The sequence below is a fragment of the Antechinus flavipes genome, chromosome 3 (assembly GCF_016432865.1).
Source record: "Antechinus flavipes isolate AdamAnt ecotype Samford, QLD, Australia chromosome 3, AdamAnt_v2, whole genome shotgun sequence".
Lineage (NCBI taxonomy): Eukaryota > Metazoa > Chordata > Mammalia > Dasyuromorphia > Dasyuridae > Antechinus > Antechinus flavipes.
This window is the reverse complement of record NC_067400.1, coordinates 396,625,288-396,644,232: the sequence shown is the minus strand read 5'-3', so window position 1 is coordinate 396,644,232 and position 18,945 is coordinate 396,625,288. Positions and strand designations below refer to the sequence as shown.

The following is an 18,945-nucleotide window of genomic DNA, read 5'->3' as shown; positions in this document are numbered from 1 at the left end:
GTTGTCTCATTATTATCATTCTCTTGGATGAAATTATTGTTTCTATGATTTGTTGTTTGACCCACTCATTCTTTAAAATTAGAATATTTAATTTCCAATTGTTTTTTAGTCTATCTCTGGTCCTTTATTGAATGTCATTTTTATTGCATCATGATCTGAAAAAGAGGCATTTACTATTTCTGTCTTTTTGCATTTGATTGTGAGGTTTTTATGTCCAAATACACATGTCAGTTTTTGTGTAGGTGCCATGTACTACTGAGGAGATATATTCATTCTCCAATTGATAAGTGATCAAAGGATATGAACAGACAATTTTCAGATGAAGAAATTAAAATCATTTCTAATTATGTGAAAAAATGATCTAAATCACTATTGATTAGAGAAATGCAAATTAAGACAACTCTGAGGTATCACTTCACACTTCTCAGATTGACTAAAATGACAGGAAAAGATAATGATACACATTGGAGGGGATATGGGAAAACTAGGATACTAATGCATTGCTGGTGGAATTGTGAAATGATCCAATCATAATAGAGAATAATCTGGAACTATGTCCTTTCAAAGGGATATAAAACTGTAAATGCTCTTTGACCCGGTAGTGCCATTACTTATCTGTATCCCAAAGAGATCATAAAAAAGGGAAAAGGACCCACATGTGCCAAAATGTTTATAACAACCCTTTTTGAAGTGGCAAGGAATTGTAAATTAAGCAGATACTCATAAGTTGGAAAATGGCTGAATAAGGTAGGGTATGTGAATGTTATGTAATATTATTGTTCTATAAAAAATGATCAGCAGGATGATTTCAGAAAGGCCTGGAGGGACTTACATGAACTGAAGCTAAGTCAAGTGAGTAGAACCAAGAGAACACTGTATACAGCAACAAAAAATTATGTGATGATCAATTCTGAAGGACTTGGCTGTTTTCAATAATGAGGTGATTCAGGTCAGTTCCAATAGACTTGTAGTGGAGAAAATCATCTGCATCCCAAAAGAGGCCTGTGAGGACTGAAAATGGATCATGGCATAGCATTTTCACCTTTTTGGTTGTTTGCTTGCTTTTTTTCTCATTTTTTTTCCTTTTCACCTTTTTTGTTTGCTTGCTTTTTTTCCCTTTCACATTTACTTTTCTTTTTTGATCTTATTTTCTTGTGCAGCATAATAAATGTGGAAAATATATATATACATATATATATATATATATATATATATATATACACACACACACATATATATATATATATATATACATATACATATATCCAACATCGGTTAAACATATGCATTTTATATATATGTTTAACCGATGTTGGATTGCTTGCTGTCCAGGGGAGGAGGTTGAAAGGGAAGGGAGAAAGAAAGATTTGGAACATAGGTTTTGCAGGGGTGAATATAGGTCTTTGCATGCATTTTGAAAGTGAAAAGCTATTGATTTAAAAAAAAAATATTCCTTTCTATCCCTATTCAATTTTTTCCAGAGGTCTACCATATCTAAGTTTTCTAAGATTCTGTTAACCTCCTTACTTTCTTTCTTGTTTATTTTGTAGTTAGATTTATCTAATTCTGAAAGGGGGAGGTTGAGATCCCCTACTAGTAAAGTTTTGCTGTCTATCTCTTCCTCTAAGTGGCTTAACTTTTTTAAGAATCTGGATGCTGTACTTGGTGAATATACATTTAGTATTGATATTAATTCATTATAGTATCCTTGAACAAGATGTAGTTTCCTTCCTTATCTTTTAAAATTACATTTATTTTTGCTTTTTCTTTATCTGAGATCAGAATTGCTACTCCTGCTTTTTTTGTTTCATCTGAAGCATACAAACTTCTGCTCCAATCTTTTATCCTTATTCTGTACATATTTCTGTTTTAAATGTGTTTCTTCTAAACAATATAATGTAGGATTGTGGTTTTTAATCCACTCTGCTATCTGCTTCCGTTTTATGGGAGAGTTCATTCCATTCACACTCAGAGTTATGATTACCAACTTTGTATTTCCCTCCATTCTATATTATTCTTTGTATATATTTTTGCTCTCTTTCCATCCTTTTTCTCCTTAGTAATGTTGTGTTTTTAACTCACCTGCTCTTAACCAGGTCTCCTTTCTATCACCCCTCATATCTTTTCTTACCCCTTTTTCTTAGTGTTTAGTGACCTTCATTCTACCTCCTTTTTTTCCCTTTTCTTCTCCAACCTCCTTATGGGGTAAGATTCACCTTAGTGACCTTCATTCTACCTCCTTTTTTTCCCTTTTCTTCTCCAACCTCCTTATGGGGTAAGATAAATTTCTATACTCAACTGAATTATTCCCTTTTTGAATCAAAATTGATGAGATTAAACTTCAGACAATGCTTGTCCCCTTTCCTTCTTTCCTTCCATTGTAATGGGTCTTTTGTGCTCTTCATGTGATCTAATTTATCTCACTTTACCTCCCTTTTCTTGTTCTCCCATACAATCTTTTTTTCCATCTCTTAATGTCTTTTTCTTTGATATCATCACATCAGAGTCATTTCATACCCACACCCCTCATCCATGTATACTCCCTCTAATAGCCCCAATAAATATACAATTCCCAAAAATTACAAGTATTTTCTCATCTAAGGATGTACAGTTTATTTAAAAATAAGATTTTTTTCTTGTTTACCTTTCTATGTTTCTCTCAAATCCTGTATTTGAAGATCAAATTTTCTGTTTAGTTCTTTTTTTTTCAATAGAAATGATGGAAAGAATCTTACTTCATTGAAGCTACATCTCTTCCCCTGAAAGATTATGCTCAGTCTTGCTGGGTAGTTCATTCTTGTTTGTAATCCCATGTCCTTTGCCTTCCAGAATATAGTATTCTAGGCCCCCTGAGCCTTTATTATAGAAGCCACCACATCCTGGCAAATCTTGACTGCTGCTTCTTGATACTTAAATTGTTTTTGTTTGTTTGACTGATTTTTGATGTCTCATAGAGTCATTAGCTTCCATTTGCCTGGTTCCAGTTTTTAATGTATGATTTTCTTCAGTTAGTTTTTGTTTTTTCCAGTGGATTTTTTTTTTTTTTTTTGCATTTGGCCAATTGTGTTTTTTTTTTTTAATTAATTTCTTCAGAGGATTTTTTTTTTTTTTTGCATTAGGCCAAATGAAAATTTTAAGAAGTAAGGTAGAGGATCTGAGTTACTGATCTTGCTGTGATTAAGGACCCTCTCATGGCTTTGCCAGACTGTCTGAGCTGGGCTGACACCAATGAGACTGACCTTTCTTGAAGTCCTTCTAATATATCTTGAGCTGAGGAGTGAGTTCATTCCATCAGACTTGTTCATAGGTTTGGTTTCATGTGGTTTTCAAGGGAAACTGGGAAAACTTGAGCAGCTTCCTATCTTCACTCCATTATCCTGGCTCTGCTTCCAGAACTCTCATAGAGATTTTTTTTGGTCTTGTTTTTTTAATTGAAGTTTTTTATTTTCAAAACATATGCAAGAATAATTTTTCACCCTTGATCCTTGCAAAATCTTGTGTTCCGATTTCCCTCCCTTCCCCTCATTCCCTTTCTTAGATGGCAAGATGTTAAACATCGTAAAAATATATATAAATCCAATGAGACTTTTTTTAAATAAAGAAAAAAATGACTTTTGCACAAAAAAGATTTGTAACAGCTTTTTTTTTAATGTTGACAAAGAACTAGAAATTGATGTCCATCAGTTGGGGAATAGTTGAACAAGTTACGGTATATTTTTGTAATAAAATATTATAGTGCTATAAGAAATGAAAAGCAGGAAGATTTCAGGAAAACCTGGAAAAGCTTAAATGAACTGTTACAAAGTGAAGTGAGAACCAGGAGAACATATCTGAGCCACCAAAGTATCTGTCATAAAGAGTCTCATTCTATAGTCAGTTTATCTTTCCCAGCTCCATCTCTTCTCTACAGGAGAAGTCTGAAAACTCTAACATTTAATTCTTTCATTTAAATCATATCCTGACATTGCACACAATTCTAACAAATGTTGGGCAAAACATTTTACCACTCTGGGCATAATTTTCCTAAATTCCTTTATACAATGAAGGAGTTGGAACTTATATGACTCTTAAAAGTCCTTTCTACTTCAAACGATTTTGTTATTCTGATGTTTAGGTAAATCACTGTTTTTTGTAAATTTCATTTTCTTCCCTTAGAAAATGAGAATCTTGAATGAGATGGTCTCTAAGATACTTTCAAGCACTTAACATCTTGGGATAGCCTGACTTCCTAGCTGATCAGGAAAAAAAAAATTGGATTGGAGAGATAAACACAATTAGTGGCAGGCATAATAAAAGCAGTAGAAAATCACAGTTACAAGACAGTGAGAGAAGGAGACACAAAATTATCAAAAGCAGGTACAGAGCTGCAGGAGTTGGTAAAAAAAAAAAAGTCAAGACCAGGCACCAGATAAGGTCACTAAGAAGAGGCATGTAGCAAAAGAAATACCAAGAGGTCATCAATTTAGAGCTGGAAGAACTGAGGGGCCATCTCACTTAAGCCAAAGAAGAGAATGGGCAAAAAAAGAGAATGCTATTCTAGATAAGAATTCTTGTCTAGAAAGTCATATTTTATGTTGGACAGAAGTAGAAACATTGTCCAATAACAAGGATCAGGAGATAGGAAGAAATAAAAGTCTAGACAAGATACTAGAGTTGGCATTAGGGGATCCAGTATAGATAGAAAAGTTCGCACCAATTTTTGATTGGAACATGCCTATTGATATTTGGAAAAAATCTATTTAGTCTTTATTCTCATTCTTTTTCATTTTTTTTTTTGTAATAGCTTTTTATTTTTCAAAATACAAAGACAATTTTCAACATTCACCCTTGCAAACTTTGTGTTCCATATTTTTCTCTTTTCCTCTTCCCTTCCCTCCTTCTCTAGACAACAGATAATCCAACATAGGTAAAACACCTGCAATTCTTCTAAACATATTACCATATTTATCATGCTACACAAGTAAAGTCAGATCAAAAAGAGGGGAAAATGAGAAAGGGAAAAAACAAGCAAATAACAATAACAACAAAGGTAAAAATACTATGATGTGATCCACATTCAGTCTCCATAGTGCTCTGATGTAGATGGCTCTTTCCATCACAGCTCTAGTGGAATTGACCTGAATCATCTCAGTGTTGAAAAGAGCCAAGTCCATCAGAGTTGGTCATCACATAATCTCCTTGTTACTGTGAACAAGTGGTTCTACTAACTTTATTTAGCATCAGTTCATGTAAGTCTCTCTGGGCCTTTCTGAAATCATATTGCTGATTGTTTCTTATAGAATAATATTCCATAACATTCATATACTATAATTTATTCAGCAATTTTTCAACTAACGAGTATCTATTCAGTTTCCAGTTCTTTGCCACTACAAAAAAGGCTGCTGCAAATATTTTTTATATGTGAGTTCTTTTCCCTTTTTTATGATCTCTTTGAGATACAGACCCAGTAGAGACACTGCTGGATCAAAGAATATGCACAGTTTGATAATCCTTTGGGCATAGTTCCAAATTGCTCTCCAGAATGGTTGGATCAGTTCACAACTCCATCAATATATTAGTGTCCCAGTTTTCCCACATCCCCTCCAACATTTATCATTATCTTTTCCTGTCATCTTAGTCAATCTGAGAGATGTGAAGTGGTACCTCAGAGTTGTCTTAATTTGCATTTCTCTAATCAATAGAGATTTAGAGCTTTTTTTTTTTTATATGACTAGAAATGGCTTTAGTTTCTTCATTTAAAAATAGCCTGTTCATCTCCTTTGACCATTTATCAATGGGAGAATGCCTTGTATTCTTATAAATTTGAGTCAATTCTTTACATATTTTAGAAATGAGGCCTTTATCAGAATCCTTGGATGAAATATTCTCTTCTCCCCCCACCCCCAGTTTTCTGCTTCCTTTCTAATCTTGGCTGCATTGATTTTGTTTGTACAAAACTTTTTTAATTTAATAAAATCAAAATTATCCATTTTGCATTTCATAATATTTTCTAGTTCTTCTTTGGCCTGTATCCTCATTTTAAGTAAACTAGTTGGTATGGATGTACAGAAACTTACATACAAAGACATTATTCTTCACAGCATTTGTATGATAATGATAGTAACACAGGTTAAAATCTAGTTTTTCTAAGAAGCCTGGGCCCATTCTATAGAGAGGCAATTAGCTTTGTACTCTTTAGCAATTTTTGAGAGCATATACTTATACAACAACATGAAACAGTTACATTTGCAATAATAACAGTGAGTCCTCAAAAATATTATGATCAATATATTTAGTTCTAAAAAGCAGAAGTGTGCAATATGTCTTAGAAGTTCTTCTATCAAGAAAAAGTTTAGTGACAACTAGGTGGTGCACTGGGTAGAGCCCCAGCCCTAAAATCAGGAGGAACTGAGTTCAAATTTGATCTCAAGACCACTTAACACTTCCTAGCTATGTGACCTGGGCAAATCACTTAACTCAATTGCCTCAGGGGAAAAAAAAGTTTAAATGTTTAAAAGTTTTGGTGTATAAAGAGGTATACCTCAATTATCTGAAAAATTCCTTTATGTAGAACTGCAAATTCCCTGACAGTGATGGCTAAATGAGATTTTTTTAAAAAATTTAACAGTATTTTATTTTTCCAAATATACACAAAGATAGTTTTCAACATTCACCTTTATAAAATCTTAATGTTTTAAATTTTTCTCCTCCTCTCCCTTTCTAGCCATTCCCCAAGACAACATGTGCAATTCTTCTAAACATATTTCTATATCAGAAAAACCTGGAGATATTATTGTGCTATGGGTTATAAGTTAGTTTTATATCAGCTCTCATAGCCTATATTTATTTTCTTTATGTTGCAATGCTCATGCCAGGAACATGTACTTTGAATTCTTAGAAACAATTTGAATTTTATCTTGATTTCTTCATAACAATAATTCACATTTACATAGCCCTTCAAGTTTTGCAAAGTTCTTTACATATAATTATCTCATTCTGACTTCTCCTAGGAACCATTTCTGTCTTGATCCAGCTGCTAAAAAGTCACAAAATGCAATTGAAATGTAAAACCACAGGGTTGCTGAGCAACATCTCTACCCACAAGTCTGTTGGCAATGCAATAGTAGAGGCAGGAGGCATTCCGGTGCTCATCAACTTGCTGCTTTTGGATGAGCCTCAGCTGCAATCACGCTGTGCAGTTATTCTCTATGATGTTGCTCAACTTGATAACAACAAGGATATAATCGCCAAACATGTAAGTTTACTATCTGACATCAAATGTAAACTGATTGTATTTCTGGGAGATGAATTCCAGAGGGCTGTGACAGGGTCTGCTTTATTGTAGACAAGAGGGTGGAGAATAAATTCAGGTGATATGGGATTATTAAGGGACAGGGACTAGATCTGGGGTTTCACTGGAAAAGGTCACTCATGGATGAAAAACCTTTACCAACTGCAGGTCAGCACCTTACTACTTTACCGTAGTTTATGATGTTGAAGAGATGTTTACTTGAAAAGTTTATCTTTTTTTTTTTTTTTGGTTCATTCATATTTTGTAATTGTTCAAATCAATTCAAGTCATTCATTTTTAAAAAGTGGATTGAATTCATGATGTTTTGTGTTGCAGAGACAATATAGTTGCAGTTACTATAACTGAGCCAGCGTCTCCACTGGCAGGTAATTGTAAACACAGTACTTCATTCTGTTGATCTTTCATAATAATATTAGCTACAGAGTTTGAAGGTTTGCCAAATGTTATTCATACTTTGTCTCACTTGAACATGACAATAACCCTGCTATATTTATTATCATCCTCATTTTAAGACTGGAAATTAGGGGTCAGAGGAAGTAAGTGACTTACTTATGCTCACAAAGTTAGTAAACAGGATTTAAACCCAGGTCTTTTCTGACCATTTTCATGCATATTCTTTCCAATATGCCATGATGCCTTCTACATTTTTGCTTCCCCTTTTGAAGAGATATTAAGCCAACGTGTGAACTTTTCTTATAAATGAATAAAGATTGTCTGCAAAGAAACATTCTCCACAATGTAGATATGCCTATCTATATATGACATGCCATTTCTCTATATAAGAAATAATAAATTTCATTCTCTGTTTAGCTGGTCTATACATATAATTAGTTAATAAACAGTATGAAAAAATATAAATATAATTCCAAATGAAAAATTTACAGCTAAAATATAATTAGTAACCATGGGCCTTTTTTTTCCCATTTGTTTTAGAATGGAATGGTTGTTCTGATAAGTCTCTTGAAGTCAGAAGACGAGAAGCTCCTGGTGAATGTAATGAACTGTATGAGGGTACTGTGTATAGGACATGCAGAAAATCAGAAAGCTGTAAAAGAAAATAAAGGCATTCCATATCTTGTTTCCTTTCTGAGTTCAGAATCAGGTGAGTTTTTATTTCTGTGCAATGAAGTGACCAGATACTATGTTTTGATAGTATAATTCTAACTTAAAGACTACTTGTGCTCCATTGGCAGATATTTAGGATTTGCCTTGTAATGGAAAGTCTGGTTACCTTAAAATACACATCTGGTCTCTATAGCTGCAGAATTTGTAGGATAAATCTGGTGACAACATTCTCAACTATCCCAGCAGGGAGGAGGCCCAGGTCATGGGGTTCTTTGAAGGTTTTCAAAATCCTGGTGGTATATTTGGGCATTAGTTATATAATATATGCTTATACCTTTATTATAGTACTTTTCATAGTGAGGATACCTTTTTATTTCATTTAAAAATTAAGGTAACCTGAGAGACAAGGTTCTAAGCATGATTACTTTGTTAGGCCAGCAGTAATCAATAACTGGGTCTGTGGCCTCTCTCAATGACCAAACATTCTTTTTTTTTTTTAATTTTTATTTAATAATTACTTTATATTGACAGAATCCATGCCAGGGTAATTTTTTTTTTACAACATTATCCCTTGCACTCGTTTCTGTTCCGATTTTTTCCCCCTCCCTCCCTCCACCCCCTCCCCTAGATGGCAAGCAGTCCTTTATATGTTGGATATGTTGCAGTATATCCTAGATACAATCTATGTTTGCAGAACCGAACAGTTCTCTTGTTGCATAAGGAGAATTGGATTCAGAAGGTATAAATAACCCGAGAAGAAAAACAAAAATGCAGATAGTTCACATTCATTTCCCAGTGTTCTTTCTTTGGGTGTAGCTGCTTTTGTCCGTCATTTATCAACTGAAACTCAGTTAGGTCACTTTGTCAAAGAAATCTACTTCCATCAAAATATGTCCTCATACAATATCGTTGTCGAAGTGTATAATGATCTCCTGGTTCTGCTCATTTCACTTAGCATCAGTTCATGTAAGTCTCGCCAGTCCTCTCTGTATTCATCCTGCTGGTCATTTCTTACAGAACAATAATATTCCATAACATTCATATACCACAATTTACCCAGCCATTCTCCAATTGATGGGCATCCATTCATTTTCCAGTTTCTAGCCACTACAAATAGGGCTGCTACAAACATTTTAATGACCAAACATTCTGAGGTAGAACTTATTAGTCTTCACATAATTTTGATGAGTATAAGAGGACAAAGAACTGAGCTAGGCAGGTGAGGAAGACATTGTGATTGGTTACAGGATACACAGCATATGGGGCTGGGAACAACATGATTGGTTACATCAAAGAAAGTGGGCTAGACCCACATGGGGCTAGTAATCTCTCTGACAATTAAGGAATGTTAATTGTTTCATGGGATCCATCTGCATTCTGTAATTTTTGGTAGGAAATAAAAACTGCCAGACAGTCTATCTCCTTGGAAAAGATAAAAACTCTAATCTGTACCCTAAGAACAGATATGCTTTTGCGAATGGCACCAAGTTGAATTGCTGAGTTTAATTCCAGGAAATAGAAAGGGGACTGACAAACAGATATAGAATAATTATAATATGAAATCAATACTATATAAAATTAATTGCAAAGTGGATTAATTTGATTTTCTATCTTGTTGATCTCATCAGTTCCCAAGTGTTCAGTTATCATCTCTTTGAAGATGACACTGAAATCTACATAATCCAACCCTTATTAGTCTCCTAAACTGTAGCTTCACTGTCACCAATTTCCTGTTAAACATTTCTACCTGGCTATATTTCAAACTCAACATATACAAAATAGAATTTATAATCTTCCCTTCTAAACCTTCCCCTTGTGTTGGAATCCTTACTAACTGCTAACTAATTAGAGTTGATCTAATCTTACAAGAAGATTTTGGCCAGAACCTGAAACGAGGTACTAAGTAGAACTAATTAATACAAGGCTTGTGTTCACACCTTTACTCATTGGAGTTCACAAGTATGCCAGCTTCACAAAGTACACTTTCTAACTTCAAGGGAGTCCACACCTCCCTTAAAGCTCTTTGGGCCAGAGAGCACTATGGGAGAAAACCCATAATCCCATTCTCTCAGAAGATTCACATATAAGGCGAGACAGCCATTCCAGAATACATTTTTTCCTCTTGGCTGGCTGGTCGCAGAAGAGAGTTCAGCTGGACTCTAGAGGAGCGACTCTGGCGGTGTGTACAAAGGGCAGGGACTTAATCAATGCAAGCTTATGACCCGCACTTACTGGGAATTCCTCGTTCATGGGGAATAATTGCAATCCCCGATCCCCATCACGAATGGGGTTCAACGGGTTACCCGCGCCTGCCCGGCATAGGGTAGGCACACGCTGAGCCAGTCAGTGTAGCGCGCGTGCAGCCCCGGACATCTAAGGGCATCACAGACCTGTTATTGCTCAATCTCGGGTGGCTGAACGCCACTTGTCCCTCTAAGAAGTTGGGACGCCGACCACTCGGGGGTCGCGTAACTAGTTAGCATGCCAGAGTCTCGTTAGTTATCAGAATTAACCAGACAAATCGCTCCACCAACTAAGAACGGCCATGTACCACCACCCACAGAATCGAGAAAGAGCTATCAATCTGTCAATCCTTTCCATGTCCGGGCCGGGTGAGGTTTCCCTTGTTGCGACTCTGGTGGCAGAGGAAGGGTTTTCAGAGGATACAGCTACGAGTGGAGAGTTCAGTGGACAACCAGATTCATCTTCATCTCACACCACTGTAGTTGGTGGCTGGGCTCCCCAGAAGGAGACAAGAGAGACATTCCATCCCTGTGTTGGTTGGAGGCTGAAGAAAACAGAGGCAGAGGCTGAAGGACAGAACCTTTGGATTTGGAGACATCCGAAGGGCTCCAAGCCTCTAAACCAGCTGTGCTTTGAGAAGAACAAGAACTCCAACATTTGAACTCTAACACCCTTGTCCAAACTTCTGTATCTGATGGTAACTTAGCCATCTTCTAATTATCCCATTTGACAATCCTTCCCTTTCCCTCATCCCAATATACAATTCTCACCAATTCTTGTATAATGCTCCTCCACAGAAAGGATTTCTAGGAATATTATTAATTGGATCTCTCTTGAAGGAAATAATTGTATTCATTAGCAATTTATTTTTTTAAAAATTTCAATGTTTAATTTTGGTAACAATGAAGAATGAGTTTATAGGATGTGTGTGTGTGTGTGTGTGTTTGTGTGTGTATTACAATTTGTACATTCTACTGAAAACATAAATGCCTATTAATGTGGTAACTAGTTGTGTTACACAAATATAATTAATTGATTATTTACTCTGAAAATAATGAATACAGAGAAGCATGTGAAGATCTATATGAACAGATTCTTTTTTTTTCTTTTTCTTCTAAAATAGACATTTATTTATTTATTTTTAAAATAACTTTTTTATTGATAGAACCCATGCCAGGGTAATTTTTTACAGCATTATCCCATTCATTATTCACTTCTGTTCCAATTTTTCCCCTCCCTCCCTCCACCTCCTCCCCCAGATGGCAAACAGTCTTTTACATGTTGAATAGGTTACAGTATATCCTAGTTACAATATATGTGTGCAGAACCGAACAGTTTTCTTGTTGCACAGGGAGAATTGAATTCAGAAGGTATAAATAACCCGGGAAGAAAAACAAAAATGCAAGCAGTTTATATTCATTTCCCAGTGTTCTTTCTTTGGGTGTAGCTGCTTCTGTCCATCTTTGATCAATTAAAGCTCTCTTTATCGAAGAGATCCACTTCCATCAGAATATATCCTCAAACAGTATCGTTATTGAGGTATATAATGATCTCCTGGTTCTGCTCATTTCACTTAGCATCAGTTCATGTAAGTCTCGCCACTCCTCTCTGTAATCATCCTGCTGGTCATTCCTTACAGAACAATAATATTCCATAACATTCATATACCACAATTTACTCAACCGTTCTCCAATTGATGGGCATCCTTTCATTTTCCAGTTTCTAGCCACTACAAACAGGGCTGTCACAAACATTTTGGCACATACAGGTCCCTTTCCTTTCTTTAGTATCTCTTTGGTGTATAAGCCCAGTAGAAACACTGCTGGATCAAAGGGTATGCACAGTTTAATAACTTTTTGAGCATAGTTCCAAATTGCTCTCCAGAATGGCTGGATGTGTTCACAATTCCACCAACAATGTATCAGTGTCCCTGTTTTCCCACATCCCCTCCAACATTCCACATTATCTTTCCCTGTCATTCTAGCCAATCTGACAGGTGTGTAGTGGTATCTCAGAGTTGTCTTAATTTATATTTCTCTAATTAAATGATTTGGAGCATATTTTCATATGTCTATAAATAGTTTCAAATTCTTCGTCTGAGAATTGTCTGTTCATATCCTTTGACCATTTATCAATTGGAGAATGGTTTGATTTCTTATAGATTAGAGTCAATTCTCTATATATTTTGGAAATGCGGACTTTATCAGAAACTTTGATTGTAAAAATGTTTTCCCAGTTTATTGTTTCCCTTCTAATCTTGTCTGCATTTGTTTTGTTTGTACAAAAACTTTTCAGTTTGATATAATCAAAATTTTCTATTTTGTGGTCAATAGTGATCTCTAGTTCTTCTTTGGTCATAAATCCCTCCCTCTTCCACAGGTCTGCGAGGTAAACTATCCTATGCTCTTCCAATTTATTTATAATCTCATTCTTTATGCCTAGGTCATGAACCCATTTTGACCTTATCTTGGTGTATGGTGTTAAGTGTGGGTCAATGCCTAGTTTCTGCCATACTGATTTCCAATTTTCCCAGCAATTTTTGTCAAATAATGCATTCTTATTCCAGAAACTGGTGTCTTTGGGTTGTCAAAAACTATATTATTTAAAGTTATTGGCTGTTTTGTCCTTTGAACCTAACCTATTCCATTGATCAACTAGTCTATTTCTTAGCCAATACCAAATGGTTTTAGTATATGAACAGATTCTTGCTACAATGGTATATACCAGTCGACTTCCATAATGTCTCCTATATCTACTCTCTTCTCTCACTGGACCACTATCCTTGTTTAGGTTTTTAGAACTTCTCATATAAACTATAACAGTAGCCAATTATTGATCTCCAGGCCACTAATCTTTTTCTAAATTATCCTATATACAAGCTGACAGAATAAATTTCCTAAAACACCACATATTTTCATATTTAACAACATACAAGGGATAATAAATTTTGACCTGGATGGGAATTTAGAAGCTGTGTAGTTCAACTCTTTTCTATTATAAAGAAGAAAATCAAAGCTAAGATTAATTGACTACTCCAAGGTCACAAAAGCAGTAACAGAGCAAGAATTTGAATTCTTCTCTGCCTCTAGACCCAGTACTATTTTCACTACTTTGGGCTACATCTCCCTATTGCCTGAAGAATAAACTATAAATTCCCTGGCTTGGCAATAGAAAGCCTTGAATAAATTGGCTACAGCCTACTTTCCCATAATGCTTCACATTACTTCTTTTCTATGTTTCAGTCAAGTAGCCAATTTGTTTTTCCTCATTTTCAGTGTTCCATCTTATGCTTCCAAGCCTTTGACCTGACTTTCCTTTCTCCTTTGAGAATCCTTTATTTCAAGGCTCAGCTCTGGAGCCATCCTTGAGTGGGAAGATTTTCTAGACAGTGTTTTCTCCCTTTTCTGATATTCTTATATTTGAGTTATCAGTTTACATGTAAACTATCAAATGTAATCTTAGTAGAATGTAAGGGAAGGATTGCTTTTCATTTCTGTCATTTTATCTCTAACATATGGCACAATGCCTTGCATGTAGTATGTGCTTATTTGAATTGAACTGAATTGAATAGATCTATGTCTGTAGGCAAATACCTATTTATAATTCAACTCATGTTAAAATATATACAAAGATGAAATACATTTAAATACATTCAAAGAAGTGCTATATTTTTATGTCTTAATTTTTAAAGATATATATATATTTTTTTTTTTTGATGAGTTCTTTTGTTCCTTTAAAGATGTGCTGCAGGCTGTATCTTCAGCTGCGATTGCTGAAATTGCTCGTGGAAATACAGATATGCAGGATGCTATAGCCAAGGAAGGTGCAATCTCTCCTCTTGTAGCACTTTTTAAAGGAAAACAAATTAGTGTTCAAGTGGAAGGAGCTATGGCCGTAGAAGCACTGGCAAGTCATAATGCAACCATTCAAAGAGGATTTCTAGAAAGATCATTAACTAGATATCTTTTAAAACTCTTAAAGGTAAAGAATTTTATTACTTTTTAATTTATGCAGAAAACTATTCAATTTTTAAATTTTCATAATTTAATATGGATTATAAGCTTATAGAGTAAATATTTTTATAAGTTATACATTCTACCAGAAATAAAGTAGAGCTTATCATTTGGAAAACGGCTAAACAAGTTGAGTTATATGAATATAATGAAATATTATTTTGTCATAAGAAACAAGAAAATAATGAATACTGAGAAGCATGTGAAGATTTATATGACTAGATAGCTGGTACAATGGCATATACAACATGGGCTACTCAATAAGTCCTTGTTTAATGAATAATTATAAATATTCCCTCCTTTCTTCCTCCACTCCCCATTTTCAGGCATTTCAACTACATGTTAAGGAACAAGGGGCTACAGCATTGTGGGCCTTGGCAGGGCAAACTCTGAAACAACAGAAATTTATGGCAGAACAAATTGGGTACAATTTTATAATCAACATGCTTTTGTCACCATCAGCTAAAATGCAGTATGTCGGTAAGTAACTTTGGGGGTAGGGGTACATTTCATTGGTTTAGTATTCATTTCATTGGAGTGGATACTCTCTATGCCAATTTAGATCACAATCCTTCCATTACTTAGTGAATGGGTTAACAAATTGCTGGAAGTAAAAGAATATTCCAGTCTCTCTGAAGTTTAACTAACTAAACTAAAAGATACAGTTTGTGCCAAGGTCCAACATGAAGCTTTCTCAAGGCTTGGTGATCTCTTGACTTCCTATGGATTCAATTATCATCTCTCTGATAATTACCAGATTTATAAACTCAGATGTAAAGCTCTTTCTTAGCTCCATTTTCTGATCAGCAATTTATTTTTGGCCATCTTGAGCTATCTAAAATTCAGTGCATCCCAAATTCAACTTATTTTTTCCCTTATGACATCCCACCCTAAATTCTCCTTTCTTCCTAACTTCCCTAATACTGTTGAGGGCACCTCCAGTCTCCTACTCACCTGGTGTCAACTTCACTTACACACTTGTTTCACATATTCAATCTGTTGCCAAGTCCTGTTGTTTTCTACCTCTACAAAAGTGGTTCTCAAACTTTTGTTTTCAGTATCTTTATCCTATTAAAAATTATTGAGGATCTCACCAAAGTGTTTTTGTTTATCTGTTATATTTATAGACATTTACCATATTGGAAATAAAAACTATTTTTGAATTTGTAGACTCTCTAAAAGGGTTTCAGAGATCCCCAGGATTCTCTACACCATACTTTGAGAACCACTGCCACAACATCTTTCCTAAATAACTGCTGCTTTCCACTTACGTAGAAGCTACCTAGTGCAGACTCCCGTTGGTCTTCCTGCCATATTTCTGCTCTCCGATCTATCTTCCATCCAGCTGCTAAAGTGGTTTTCCTAAAGTACAAGTATGACAATGTCATCCCCTCTACTAAATAAATTCCCTATTACCACCTAGATCAAATATAAAATGCTGTCTTAGCACATGGAAAGAGCTTAATAAAGGTTTGTTGACTGACTGGGCTCTACTGGCAAAAAATACTTTGAGAACCTATGGTTAACTATATGACACCATGATGTATTACTTTTTTTTTAATGTAAATTTACAAAATATTTCCAGTACTTAAAAGATGTTTCTTTTCCTTTATTCTTCAAGGAGGTGAAGCAGTCATAGCTCTCAGTAAGGACAGTAAATTGCACCAAAACCAAATATGTGAAGGAAATGGTATTGCACCTTTGGTTCGACTACTGAGAATCAGCAAAATAGCTGTGGGTACACTTTTGAGTGTTATCAGAGCCGTGGGAACCATATGTATTGGTTTGTACAATCTTATGTTTCTTAAAGATATAGAATTTCTAATAGAAATTAACAAAAGGTTATTCTCATTTCTATAACACTTGGTCATCTTAAGTAGACTAATAATCTCCTGCATCTCCAAAAATGATGTCAAACCATGATTTTCATATATCTCCAGTCACTGAAGTGCTAAAGGCACCTGAATCTGACTGGGCTTAGCATTCCATTTTCTCAATGATGCACACTTTAAAATGAGAGAAATTGTTCCAGTGTAGAACACAGAATTCCTATTTTAAATTCAATTTGTGGACTTCTCTATGTGGTCCATTTATATCAAAGTATAACTGTAGCAGCAAATAGTTTGTAATGTTATAAGCTCCTTTTCCATGTTTTGTAATTTGTTCCTAGAGCATTCAATGAATACTGCTTAATGATGTTGAAACAAAGTAAAGACTGGAAAACAGATAATTTATTGCTACTACTTTATTCTTTTACCTTTATCCTTTACTAGGTTTTGGTGGATGGTATCAAACATATCATTTATTGAAGGTCATGGGTGTAAGTAGTAGCATATTGTTATTAATAATGCTGGGCCAGGGAGGAAGACCAAGGAGAGGACTCATTATTGAGGACTCATTATTTAAGTGTGACATGAAAACATGAGTATGTGATGCAAAGTGACAAACTTTAGGGTAAACCACAATGTGACAGTGCTAGAGGCCTAATAGAATGGGGTGATGTAATGTCCCAGCCAGCTCTCTGAAGGACCTCGGGATCAGCCCAAGTCCTTGGTCTTAGTGGAGGAGTGATGAAGGCAGGAGACTCAGAGGATGGTCAAGGATGGAATGTCTCATTTTTAGTCCTTCTCAGCCCTTATATACCTTATTGTAATTACATCATTACAGCACACTAAATATGTGTAAACTAGAGAACCATTACATCACCATAAGAAGTACTAAGTATATATGTGAACTAGAGAACCATCTTTTCATCAATTCCACTGAGTTAACACCTTGTTTCAAGTATTCTTCTCCAGAGTTCCAGCCCTCTACAGGGTAAAGGCCCTCTTTTTCTGGCTTCTTATTATGCTTAAAGTATGAGACATATTGATATCCTAGATACATGGCTAAGTAGGTTATTACAGTAAATATGCCATTACTGACTTATGTAGTATGATAAATAAAAATTAATTCAAATGTATGCTTTACTAGGAAAGAGCAAAACTTTCAGAAGCTCCAGAGAAAATCATTCTATAAGTTTACAAGGAGATGGGAAATTTATATCTCATATTTCCATGTTGCCAAATCATTTGAGATCTGTTTGGGAACTTTAGCCTGGATTACAGTCATACTGAGTTTGGAGAAGTTACAATGATTCTGCCAATAAACTAAATGGCTTTCTATCTTCTTTATCAGTATCTCTTTTCTATGTGTCAGCTTCTGAGCTCATGGAAAACTTCTGGTTTAGTTACTGAGACTTGGGAGAGTTTCTAAGTTGTCAGTCAAACAATTCTCTAACAAAATGGGCCCAGTCAATATGACTCTTTTCTCATTTGGAAATGCACAAAAACAGGCAAGAAGATTGAACCTTCAAAGTCATACATATATATATTTCTGGTTGTTATTAGGGCTCTCTTAAGACAAGAAGGGAGAATGCTATATTGGAAACAAAGATTATTATATCCATTTTTATTTACTGTTGATGTATATATCCCTTTGTTTTATATCTCACTTGAAGTAAATAATCTGAGGTCACTGAATAGAACTATATCTGATTGCATTTATCAAAGAATTTCATATGATCTTAACACATGCACAAAATACCATGCTTGCCAATAATATTTGTTACTGTCATGGAGATTTATCTTACATAGAATTTAAAATGGAAGACAGATATTTTATACATATATTGTGAAGCCCTCTAGAGTTACTGTTTAGCAAATAATAATATGCTACATGCATCAAGACAGAACATTATAGACTACTGTGGTAAGATAAATAATAAGTAATAATAAAAGAAATTGGCTTATTGGAAGATTCATATGAATTAATGCAGAATAAAGGATATAAAATGGAGAAAATAATAGACACAAAGTTTACAACAATATAAATCAGTTAATTAGCATTTATTAATTGCCTACTATATGCCAAAGTATCTCAAAGCACTGAGGATATAAAGAAAAGCAAAATAAATAGCCCCTGCCTTCAAGAAACTCACATCTAATGGAGGAGACAACAAGAGGACAAATATGAACAACAAGTTATCTACAGGATAAATAGGAAATTATTCGAAGACGAAAAGCACTATAATTAAGAAGGATTAAGGAGGTTCTCCTGAGGAAGATGGAATTTTACTTGGAATTTGAAGGAAACCAGGTAAGCCAGGAGGCAGAGATAAAGAGGGATAGCATTCTAGGGATGGAGGTCAGCCAGAAAAAGTTCCCAGGACTGAGAGATGGAGTGTTTTGCTCATGGAATTCAGTGTCACTGCATCGAAGAGAGTGTGTGTGTGTGTGTGTGTATGTGTGTGTGTGTGTGTGCGTGTGCGTGTGTGTGTGTGTGTGTGTGTGT

The 18,945-nt window shown here is 35.0% G+C and overlaps 1 protein-coding gene across 10 annotated transcripts in view; it reads left to right on the top strand.

Moving 5' to 3' along the window:
- Window positions 1-18,945, top strand: part of ANKAR (ankyrin and armadillo repeat containing) — a 111,411-nt gene that overhangs the window by 61,595 nt on the left and 30,871 nt on the right. For all 10 annotated transcript variants that reach the window (XM_051986016.1, XM_051986017.1, XM_051986014.1 and 7 more), the window contains 5 exons: window positions 6,990-7,234; window positions 8,225-8,393; window positions 14,340-14,581; window positions 14,940-15,093; window positions 16,235-16,396. In XM_051986016.1, coding sequence (XP_051841976.1) covers window positions 6,990-7,234; window positions 8,225-8,393; window positions 14,340-14,581; window positions 14,940-15,093; window positions 16,235-16,396 — 972 coding nt within the window. The remainder of the gene's footprint in view (window positions 1-6,989; window positions 7,235-8,224; window positions 8,394-14,339; window positions 14,582-14,939; window positions 15,094-16,234; window positions 16,397-18,945) is intronic.